Below are 12,353 nucleotides of genomic sequence, written 5' to 3'. Positions count from 1 at the left end.
GGGAAGGTACAATTCAACCCTATCAGTAAAAGGTGTTTTGGTTTACGACCTAGCCATGAGGATTAGCAAACCCTTAAACTAGTTTTCGGGCACTAAACGAATGAAAAAGGAAATAAAAGCTTTGTTGATACCTAATGATTCTTCCAAAGAATCCATTTAAAAGGTGGATTTCATTCAAAAAACACTATCACAGAATCTGTCCCAATCTCAAAAAACTAATTTCCCCTTTTCCATTCACCAGTGATGAGAAAAGAAAGCTACTTCTCAAGTAAAACGTCCCATCCCATCATGCAACAGTTTTAACAGTGAACACCAATTCTGTAAACCTGGGGAAAATGTCTCAGAGTTGAACACCTTCCTCAGGCTACCGAAATTCAAAAGAAAAGACAGACCAAAAACAAAGCAGCACAGTTAATGAGTGCAGAGGTTTCTGCTCTAAAGAGAGGAGAAGAATCTGGCTCTCAAATTACCAGCATTTCTAGTTACCCTCTTCAAAGGAATCATTCTTATCAACTTATCTGGGAAGAGAAACAATAGCCACATTCTTATATGAGAAGCAATCACTGGGTTTACAAAGGCAGTGCTCACAGTCCTTGAGAAGAGCTTTTGGGGATGATTTTGAGCCTTGCAGTCAGTGGCCAAGAAGGAGCTCAGAAAGCAACTGAGAAAGCAACTGCAACACTTGGAGAGATACAGATTACCTTCCTGGGAAGACAAAGGCACTTCTTGGCCTCTGTCCCTTAATTCACCAACAAGTTACTTAAGTGAAGCAGGTGGTTTCTTGATTATTCAAGACAGAAAGAATTGGCCTATCACTCCTGAAGTAAAAGAGAGAATCTAGGAGACCTGTAAAATCAATTGCAGAAAACACCTTGCATTTTTAAAAATTAAGAAATGCAATGTTCATGTTTTTCTTGGGCTATGCAAGTTAGAGTGACTAATTCACACAAATCATCTTTTTAGCCTGAGAAGAGACAAAAATGCAAGATTGCCTAACTTTTACATAATAAAAAGATACATATAACTATGAATAACAGTGAGAGATGCAAAAAACCCCCCAAAAATAAGCCTTGTCATAGCACAGAAAGAAAATGATTGACAAACAAGCAATATAATCAATGACTGTCACAAGCTGGCTTGAACACTTAGGCCTACAGCAATAATGCAAAGGTTTGCATTTTAACGTTCCAAAGCGCAAAGGACACATTTCTATCTATGTTTTAATTCACTCAATACAAAAAATTTCCAGTAAAAACATATTGAACACCAACTTTTTATACAAAAAGGAATTTAAACTAAACCATCATTCACTAATTTCTCACCATTTCAAATAAAGATTTAAACTGAAGTGTGACCTTGATGAGCTGATCATTAGACTGATAAGCCTGCATCATTCACTCTACACCCTGCATCATTCATTCTGCACCAGATGAACTTTTGCTGCAGATGTGTAGAACCATGCTTTCAGCACTGCTCATTCAAATTAGTGTTAATTATTGATTAGAATAAACTCAGCTTGTTCCTGTTTTCTCTTGTCAAAGGGAACATGCATATTAGTACAGCTGACATTTGAACAGGTCAGATTTCTGTTTCAGAGAATATTTCTACAAGATAGTTTCTAGATTAGGTTTTCAAAATTCACCATAACATTTTTCCCATTTCCTCTCACGAGTAACCAGCACTTTCAGTGTTCACTAAACTGGCTTTTTTTACTGAAGTGGCCTCACTCATTAAGCAATGTCAAGGCACCAAAATCCCAAATTAACATCTGCTATTGTTGTATTGCAGTCCAGTTGTTCCGTGCATTTTTTCAAAGAGGTCTCCCTGTCACACATTAAACAAGAATATTAAGTAGCAGCAAATTATTGGTATAGTATAGCTCCAGAGAGGCATTCATAAATTGCTCCATATGTTTGAGGTATTAACTGTACTGTAACAGGAATGCAGTTTTTCAATTGTACTTTCTTTTTTCCACAGATGTGCACTCCTCAGATTTAAATTAAAAGCAATATATGAGACTTTCTTAGATTAAAAATATTAACTAAAAAAAAAATTTAAAATGCATGGTTGGCTTAGGAGAAACAAGAAATGTGGAAAGCTCTTAAAAAACCCAAAACCAAAACACATTCTTTAAAAGAAGAGCTGCCTTGCAGACAGAACCAAAACCAGAGAAAGCAGCAGCTAGAGTAAGTGCAGCCCGTGCAATTAGCAATCTTAGTCTTTAATCAACCCCACTGTGCTGCAGATGTTTAGCTAGGAGTTTTACCATAGGGGGTGGGGTGGGGTGGGGTGTCTAAGTATGAAGAAAAAAAACCCAAACCAAACAAAAATCTTGAATTAGTGACACTCTACCTCAGTGATCGGTTGCCCCTGTGACGTCAAGTCCAGTTCCTGAGGTCTCGTCACCTTGTCGATATCCAAGGAGTCCATGCTGGAGGCTGCAGAGGTCATGCTGGAGCGGGAGGAGTTACTGATGGAGCGCACCTCAGCATCACTCACTGTGCCAGCAGATGCTGTCCTCCTGTGCTGAGCAGTAACTGCTGGTTTGGGGTCTTCTGCAACGGACTGTTGGGCTGCCTCATCCATGCTCAAAGAGGCCTTCTCTAGCTGTGCGGTGATGTCATCCAAAGACACGTTGGCATGTGATGGTTTAGTCACCTTACCAGAGGAGGAGGATAATCCTTTCATGCTGCTGTGCTTAGTAGAAGGTCGACTAGCAGGTGGTTTCTGAGTTTTGGGTTCTGTGGCAGGACGTTTCACTGCAGCGTTGTTTGCCGAATGAGACCCGATGCTGCTGAGCTCCTGTTCTATGGAACAGAGATCAGCCATGAGGGCATCCAGATCCACAGTCTCCCCCTGATTCAGGGCTTCTGCAACAAACAACAGTTGTCAGTATGTGCAGAGATTTCATTTGCAACTCTTCACTTTATGTTATCAAACCTAACAGTTAGGGTAAGGGAGTAAAGGAAGCAGCATTTTCTTTTCCCATCTGTATTGGAAGATGTTTGTTCACTGTTAAGCAGAAGTTCATTTGCACTACTACTCTTGACCAGTGCACCTTTCACACAATTTAGGTTAAACACATTTGCCAGCAAAAGAAATCTATGAGTGTGCAGATTACGTTTGAGAAGTTAAAACTGCTTTCCTGTGAACCGATTTAAAAATACATCTGCAGAGCATCATGCCTCAGCCTTTCAAAAAAGTGCAGGTGTTTCGCTAAACATTTTCTAAATTGCAAAAGCAATGCAACTGCTTTAAAAACAAACAAACAAACAAAAACCTATATATATATATATTCAAGCTTTTAAATTAAGGTTTTTTGTATTACAACCAGGGGAAGCTATTTTAAGACAAGGAAAAACACAATTTTTGTTTAATGTGAAAGCATTCTCTACCTATATTCCTGCACCCTGTTCCATGAAGCAAGATGCTCTTTCTTCCTGGTTAACAGATACACATTAATTCATTCTTCCATGAGACCAGACCCCAGAACATGCTTTTCTGTACAAACACTAGACTGCAGTTCTCAGATACTAGGTGCTATAAAATATATACTGTTTCAGTATACTCAAAATTCTGGCATCAGAAAGCAATGCCTTCAGCAAATATGTTCTCACTTCAGCTAGAAGTGTACTCAAATGCTCTTATATTTTAACCTGTTTTCATTTGTAGCTGGAATAAGGTTTTTTTTCTTAAACTAATATTTGAGGGGTAAATAATTCAACAAACCATTCAAATTGTACATGGAGAAGCGATATGAGAAGTTGGCAAGGTTGGTTTCCTGACGGAGAGGTGATCTCTTCACCGGTGCCACAGGCTTGTCTGTATCCAAACTCTGAAAAAGATCAAAAAAAGGGCAAAATAAAGTTTGACACGGAATCGGACAAGCAAATCTTTAAGATGAATTCATTTTCTCCAAGAGAAATTTTTCACAATCTCCTGGCACATAAAAAAACCCAATCCTCCTTTTCAGGCTTTAGACTGAAAACATACATTGTCATACAACAGAGATTTAGCTTCAGATATGCAATAAAGAAAAGGCGTTAAACACATTCTGGTTTTTGCTGAATCAAAGGAAGGAAGCATATTCCACATGCTTTTTTAAGTGGTGTTACATACTAGCTCATTTTGAAACACAGGCAGCTGGCTTAGCTATAACAAATTCTCTGCAGCAAACTGGGCAAGGATCTAAACACATTCAGCCTGTGATACCCTAAGATATGCATCATTAGCTTATGAGCATAATCATGGCATAAGCACATAAAAACATTCAATGAAGAATTCTATTTCATTAAAAGGGATTTTAAATTGGCTAAATTCAGACATTTTTTTTCAATGAGCCTTTCCTGTGAACAATGTTAAATTGTGAAAGCAATCCCTAGTCAGTTTATGTAGGACACTTTTTTTTAGAAAAACTAGTATAGGTTAAAAAAAGAGTCACTTTTTTATTTCTAATCTTGAATTGTTTTGTTATGAAGGCTAATGTGGGTACAATATATAATGTTATAATAAATACTGGGATTTGTGTAAGTAGCAAGCAGTAGGGCACTGTGACCCAGCTGGTGACCCAAGAGGTACATGACAGGGCCAGCAGCTGCTGCCCCTGGAGTGGAAAGTGTTACATGGGGAATCCAGCTCTTGCCATCACTGAAGCTCAACAGGCCAGCAGAATGTCTGAAATGAAGTAGTGCTTGTACTGATAAAGATTTTCTGAAGATATGCTTGTCTGAAGGAAAAGCATCTTCTAGCTCCAACAGAATAAAAGTTTCTCACCTAAGCTTTTTATTTTCATTTTCTATATCTTTACTCAAGCCTTTGTTAAAAAATGAAATGCACTATTTTTTCTCCTAATATTTATTCTCACTGAACTCTCTTCTTTCCTCAGCCTGGCCCAAACTTAATCCCCTCCCCCAGCTCCCAAAATCAATTAGGGAGTCAATCATCACTTAATGAGAAGACAGTGATGAAGCCTTGTCTTCCATCAGATGGTAAGAATCTCATCTCTGATGAAGCTTATGTGTTGTCCCAGACAGAATAGCGGAGGGGGGGTGGGGGATGGAAAAATCTATCTATAACCCTGGAGACAGAAGAGGCAAGTAAGGGCTCATTCCTTCAGACTGAATCCACAGATTGTTACAAAAGGTGTCCTGTAAAGCAAATCTATCCGGGTTAAAAATATCTAAAATGTGTTTTACTGACCTTAATAATAACAAAGTTATTTCACCTCCTTGAAAATACAAGTGATATTCTCTCACTGTTACCTGAAGCACATTCTCCATAATACATTACATTGCTAAAACAGCATTTTGGAGAACTGCTAAAAACTGAAAGAGCACCAAAAAGCTTAGTTCTGAATAATCATGAGAAGCAAGGTAAGATTTCCTTCATTTAACCTGTACCATAGAGCAGGACAACTCAAGCTGTATAAATGTTAATCCACTGTGCCAAACATGGCTCACACACGCTGCAGATTTGTGACTTCATCTCATAACACTTTTGTTAGACCAACAGTTAAAGAGGGCAAAGTGAATTCCAGTGATCTCATGGGTATTTTAACAATTTCAAATCTTTAAAAAAGCACTTACATCTGGAGAGGAATCTGGGTCTTACTTTAAATCCCCTTAAAGTAAACATTTATGAAATCTAAAAAGGAAGTTAAAGTTCAAGGATCTCAGGATCTCCTACTGCTCTTGGAAGTCCAGCTGATAAACAGCAACAAATGCTGAGACTACAGGAGAATGCACTTTAGATCTCATTAACTCTAATCACCCCTCTTTATTAGGACTTCATTAGGGCTGCATCAAGACCTGATCATTTTCCAGATAAACTAACTGAGACACAACTAACTCCATGAACTTGCTTATACAAAACAATATGAGGTCAAAGTTTTGGGGGAAATGTCATTTCTCAATAGTTGCAAAAGATAGAAGGGCAACTGTCAGGCTATGTTGCAGACTGTGTTGAAGAGCAATATGAAGGTGAGAAACAAATAACTTGAGTCTCCTGTTAACTACTCATTAGTAGGTTTTAAAAACTTTGCATGGACCAGCAACAAACTGAGACATGACCCTGAAATCTGCACATCAGCAGTGTAGCTATAACCCCCAAATAAAATATGCTTATATTTCTAGGCTGCTAGACATGAAAAAACAGGGCAGAGAATAAGAGGTTCAAGACCAGTTACTCGCTGTGCTGTTCTGTGAAGATCCTCACTCAAAGTGATTTACAAAGCCCAAACCTTCAAAATGGTTTTCACTTATCACTAAAAATCCCTCATACAAAGTTAAAAACACAGCCAGAATTAATACATACAGATTCATGTCATACTCTTCCATTCATTTCAAAAAGCAAGATTGCCCTGCATGTACAACTTCAGAAAAAAAATTACTTTCCCCTATATGCTATATACATTTAGAACCTGCAGGCAGAAATTTAACCAGATTCAGAAATGAGCCTGAAGCTGAAATTCTGTCATCAATAGCTCAATTTTCCTTCAGTCTTTGGGTAAGATGAAGATGAGAAAAACTGCCTCTTCTCTACCTTAATGAAACTTCAGTTACCATACCTTTGCTTAATTCCACACGATAAACAAGGAGAAGATTGAATATGCTATTCAGGAGGGCCAGCTCACAGAGCTGAAAAACCCCTGCAAGCAGTCACAGAGAAATGGCCTATCATCCCAGGACAGGCACACCAGGCAAAATGCAAGAGCTGCTTGTGAAGGAAAGGAAAAGCACTGGAAAGCTGGAAGTGCCAAAAGAAGATGTCCTATCAGCTGCTTCTCTGACGCAGGAAGAGTACTCAGGAACAATGATGAGTCCTCTAGGGTGTATCAGGTCACTTTACCATGTCATGAGTGGCAACGTTCACAATTTCCTGTTCCTTGTTGCTGTTCAGGTGCAACAAATAAATGCTGTCACAGCTGGACAACGTCAAACCACGTTTGGAGACACAGCCTATCTCTAGTCGGCTAAAGTCCATGTTTCTTTATATACACAAGCACAAAATACCAATTCCATAGGAATATTACCCTTTGGGAAAGGCCAGACTACAAGGTTGTGAAAAATAAATTTAACAACCTTGAGATGGGGAAAAGCAGCCAATTTACAAACTTTTAAAGAGTACTGAACTGGTCACAGGCTAAAGTTTACCTCGCTGCAAGCAGCAGTAGCATCCAACTGAAAAGAATCATAATACTTCAGTAAGATGTTTGAAATATCCCTCACCTGTGTGAGTTTGTCCAGTTCGCCCAGCCAGGCCCCAAACATCTTGTCCAGATCCTGGTCTTCCTTATCACTATCTTCTTCTGCACCATGGTCAAGCTCTTCATCTGACAATTGCTCCATCTGAAAAAAATAAAAGTTTGACACTCAAATTTTCTTATCAGTGTCTAAGAAAACTGGTGTCAGCTACTATGTTTCTGAAAAAGTATTCTGAAGTCAAAGCATGTCTGTCCATTACCTTTCTAAATGCATACATTCACAGTTTGTTATCCTGCTCACTAGTGAAGACTTAGTATGAAAGTTGCAATGGATAATTACAAAGCCATTTTTGCAGCTCGCTTTTGTCAGAACCATGCAGAAAAGATTAAGAACAGAGTTCACAATATTTAATACACCATCAGAAATTATTTCATGCTAGCTTTGCATGCATTCACTGCCAGCTATTGTTGGCAAAATATATTGACATTACATTACAAAAATCCAACTCTCGTCCAAGGAATTCAGCTGACCACAGTTAAGCAACACCATTCAACCCACAGGAAGTGCAGTCTCACTGCACTGCAAATAGATCACTCTACACATCCGTAAACAGAAATACCTAAACAGGCCACAGAGATTGTCAGCAATACATCCCCTGAGACAGTTTAAATCTTGGACACTGACCAGATCAGCTCAGTGATACTGCACAATTTTTATTCAACAAAGAAACTCCTCCCTGGAAGCAAAGAGTCACTGTAACATTTATCAGATCCTCCTTCATTCAACAAAGCTGTAACCAAGATAAAGACAATGTTCTCCAAAGTTTAACTCTTATTACCCCAAAGAAAATTAACCTTTTGTTAAGCAAGCCTCTATTTTTCTCTCCAAACATGTCCTCCAGCCCCTTTTATGGAGCTAAGACACGTGCCTTTCTGGGTACATACACACCAATAAAGCCAGGATCTGGTTCAGAACATCCTTGGGGCAGGGGGGCGGCGGGCAGTGCAACGAACTAGGTAACAATTTGGGAGCTATCAGGCAGCACAAAAGAGTAAATCCTGGAGATGTGCTATAGAATGTCCAGAGACAGTTGAGAACAGATCACCACCAAGAGCAACACAAAAAATGAATGGTGAGTTGTACACCTTGATTTAGTTAAGTCAAAGAATCACAGAATATGCTGAGTTGGAAGGGACCCACAAGGATCATCGAGTCCAACTCCTGGCCCTGCACAGGATCCTCCCCAGGAGTCACGCCACGTGCCTGAAAGTATAGTCCAAACACTTGTTGACCTCTGTCAGGCTTGGTGCTGTGACCACTGCCCTGGGGAACCTGTTCCAGTGCCCAGCCACCCTCTGGGGGAAGAACCTTTTCCTAATATCCAAACTAAACTTCCCCTGACACAACTTCAGGCCATTCCCTTGGGTCCTGTCACTGGGCACCACAGAGAAGAGACCAGTGACAGTCTCTGAGTGCCTGCCCCTCCTCTTCCCCTCACAAGGAAGTTGTAACTGCAATGAGGTCTCCCCTCAGTCTCCTCTGCTCCAGGCTGAACAGACCCAGTGACCTCAGCCACTACTCATTGGCTTCCCCTCAAGGCCCTTCCCCATCTTCATTGCCCTCCTTTGGACACTCTCTAATGGCTTAATATCTTTCTTATATTGTGGTGCCCAAAATTGCCACAATATTCAAGGTGAGGCAGCCCCAGTGCAGAGCAGAGCAGGACAATCCCCTCCCTCGACCGGCTGGTGATGCTTTGCCTGATGCCCCCCAGGACATAGTTGTCCCTCCTGGCTGCCAGGGCACTGCTGGCCCATATTCAACCTGCCATCAAGCAGGATCCCCAGGTCCCTTTCCACAGCTCTGCTTTCCAGCATCTCATTCCCCAGTCTGTACGTACATCTGGAGTTGCCCCAGCCCAGGTGCAGATTCTGGCACTTTCCCTTGTTGAACTTTATGTGGAAGGTGATTACCCAGTCCTCCAACTTGTCAAAGTCATGGGCTACATAGTTGTTTGCTACATAGCTTTCTGAAAACACCAGTTTAAATTTCATAGACTTAAAAACAAGCTTTCTAAATGCTAGTCTTCAGGAAAAGACGAATCTTAGCCTGAAAGACATAACAGTGTTGCAGAGTTGAACTGATAAGGAATGTTATGAAAGAAGATACAGGTGATCTCTGAGAAAAAACTCTTCAATCTATTTTTCACTTTATATGACACTTGTTCATGCAAAAATACCTCCATGATTTAAAAACAGCCTTTCCTTATATTTATATATTGCTTTTCACTTTCTCTTGATAAAACTGTCAGGGAACAGGAAACTTTAGAGGAGATCCATAATCCTGAGATCAGCAAAAGCCAATGCCTCCCATGGATGCAAGATACTGCCATCCAGCTGCTGTAGGCAAAGCTGCTTCAGTCCACTACTGAGATTCTACTTTAGTGGCAGAGCACAATGCAGCTGCCTACCTTCAAAGGGGTAATAATATTAAAGCTGACTTGTCATGGCACACTGCACTGTGCCAATGCTGAACAAATTAAATTAACCATCTGAAGCTCCTTTCTTCCAACACTTGCTTTGAGTTCTGCACTCTAAGAAATGGAAGGAAGCTCTTCCTAACATCTAAGAGTGAAGCGGAAATTATAAAAAAACACAAACCCAATATACTTATGTAATAGAGCTGCATCCTTCCACCAAGACTGCATCATTTGACAACATAGTGTTTTCCAGTGTCTATATACACTTAAAATAAAGGATTTTTATTTGAAAGCTAGAGGAAGTTATTAAAGGGTGCCTTACAAAATATGGCAATGAATTGGCAAATCAAATAAATGGAAACTATGATATAAAACAGTCAGAGCTCAGTATTTATGGATACTTTACACTGCTAGCCTTTCCTTCTTTGAGCTGTTTTTGATGATCTACAGTTAGATGAGACTTGTTTTGCAGTGGATTCATTCTATGGCACAGTTCGTAACTCATGCTTTCATTAAGAGAGGAGCTTGCTCTTTTTACTAATATTTCTGAGGATCTGAGATGTGGAAAGCATTCTCAATTTCCCATAAACTGTTGCTTTAGCTATTTTAACTTAGCATCAGAGACACTGCTTCAATTCCAGTTACTCTGAAGACAGAATTAGCAGCCCAAAGAAAACTTCTACCAGTGAAGTACTGTTGTGTCAGCATGTCTGGCACTAAACCCTGTAGTATTTGCCAGATCCTTGTAGTCCCCACCCAAGCTTCCTAACATCAGCTGCATTTCCTATGAGCCTGTCAACATTTACTTGCAAAAGGCACACAGAGGATAGTGTCTCACTTAAGAAATAGCTAATATTCACTTGCTAGTTCTGTAAAAGGAATTTGTCTTAGCACAATTCCACTACCAGAAGGTATCCCAAAGGACATTAATTAAAGAATTAATTCAACAAATCAAGGCAGAGACAAAATGCTCAGAAAACAGTATCTGAATTTTTGACATAAGCACTCAAAACATTAACAACTTATAAAAGAGCACACATTCCAATTAAAAACTTCAAATTTTCCTTTTACAACCATTTTCTTTCTCGCTGCTGTTGATCACAGTAACCACACACCATACTTTAGCACATCATACCTAACTGGGAGTTATCATGCCTTTCTAAGGATGCAACATCTTTCTTTATAACAAGAAAGAAAAATGGCATAAGTATAAGGAGTGGGAGGTTGTGTGTGTTTTGTTGTGTTGGGCTATTTTGTTAAAGGAGTCATTTAGAACTAAATCAGATGTACAAAATGGAAAAGGGGTAATTGTTCTAATGTGATACCCTAAAGTAAGCCACTCACATTCCTAAAGCATTTGCAGGGTAGCAGAGTTTAAGTAGCTTTTGTTTCTGCTTAGCTCATACCAGATCAAGTGCCAAAGGAACTCTAGGATTCAAGTTATTTTTCAACACTTCACCTCCTATTCAGTTCAAGTGTTTGTCAGAGCAGAACATAATGAAAATGAGCAGCACCATTATGGGATACCCAGATAAAATACAGTACCAATACAGCACAGTCTTCCGTATGCAAGTAAGGCCTTCTGCACTGAAGTGTGGTCTATGCACTATTTTGTTATCAGCTACACACTGTGACAGTCTGTATTATCTGTTTGAAATGCTATTTAAACAGGCAGACTCACAATCACTGTAAGTCAGCTATCAAGTTTCCAAAACAGTTCATTAGGTTTGTTCACATTTAAATGCAGGAAGCACAGTATAGTCTATTTTATTTATGAAAAACTGTTGAGGCTTTCATTAGAAGTTACCCATTGCAACATTTAATCATAACCTACTCTGTTAAATTACACTGTAAAAAAACCCCTCACCAATAATTCAGGGAGAAAAAAAAAGAAAAATTGACTCTTTCAAGCTGATTCTTATAGAAGCCATTGTAGCTTTTAGTACACTAGGACAATCATTAGATCATGTCATGTTAAAAAACGTGAGGAAAGATGGAAAGCCCAAGAACAATGCTTCAAATAGACCATTCTGACATTTTCATTTCAAACCACTGCAGAACTCTGAAACTAAGAAACAGCTGTCATCAGAGAGCAACAGTTTTGGGACAGAGTTAAGTTATAATCAAAACTTTACTCGCCGAGACCCCATTCTGCACACTTGCATGTTAAGACAGTAGTTCCTACCTCAAATCAACCCAGTTCAAGACAGCAGAAATCTTTATTACATTAACAATATCTCCTTCTAATAAAAACACTCTGCACTGAAAAACCCCCAGATATAAAAGAATCAAACTGCAGGATTTGTCTATACCACAAGTAGTTAATTATGGAAAGATCATAAGAGAAATAATAATAGAATTCTGTGTCCCACTGGCAACACCAATGTGCTTAAAGGGTCAGCTACAAGAATGTGTCTATTCACCATAATTGCAGAAGCACTGTAATTAGAATTTTGAACTAGAGATACTTTAGTGTGTTCAAAAACAACTGACAGCATAAAACCCTAAAATGAAAACATTTCAGGCAACTGATGTTTTCACCCCCAACTTTTCTTATTATTTAAATACAAGCTTCTACAAGCTCATGCTTATTCCTGAACTAAGGATTTGCTTCCTAAAAACAATTATGGAATTTGTTACAAAGCTATTATAAGGATGCAGCAGACAATACA

General features: G+C 39.2%; 1 protein-coding gene across 4 annotated transcripts in view; it reads right to left on the bottom strand.

Annotated features, from left to right (window-relative positions):
• RAPH1 (Ras association (RalGDS/AF-6) and pleckstrin homology domains 1) overlaps window positions 1-12,353 on the bottom strand; it is an 87,882-nt gene that overhangs the window by 47,920 nt on the left and 27,609 nt on the right. For all 4 annotated transcript variants that reach the window (XM_064660637.1, XM_064660636.1, XM_064660638.1 and 1 more), the window contains exons 2-4: window positions 7,227-7,346; window positions 3,730-3,835; window positions 2,353-2,870 (exon numbers count right to left, since the gene is read on the bottom strand). In XM_064660637.1, coding sequence (XP_064516707.1) covers window positions 2,353-2,870; window positions 3,730-3,835; window positions 7,227-7,346 — 744 coding nt within the window. The remainder of the gene's footprint in view (window positions 1-2,352; window positions 2,871-3,729; window positions 3,836-7,226; window positions 7,347-12,353) is intronic.

The sequence above is a fragment of the Pseudopipra pipra genome, chromosome 7 (assembly GCF_036250125.1).
Source record: "Pseudopipra pipra isolate bDixPip1 chromosome 7, bDixPip1.hap1, whole genome shotgun sequence".
Taxonomy (NCBI): Eukaryota; Metazoa; Chordata; class Aves; order Passeriformes; family Pipridae; genus Pseudopipra; species Pseudopipra pipra.
Note: the sequence above shows the minus strand (reverse complement) of the source record. Positions and strands in the feature narration are given on the sequence as shown.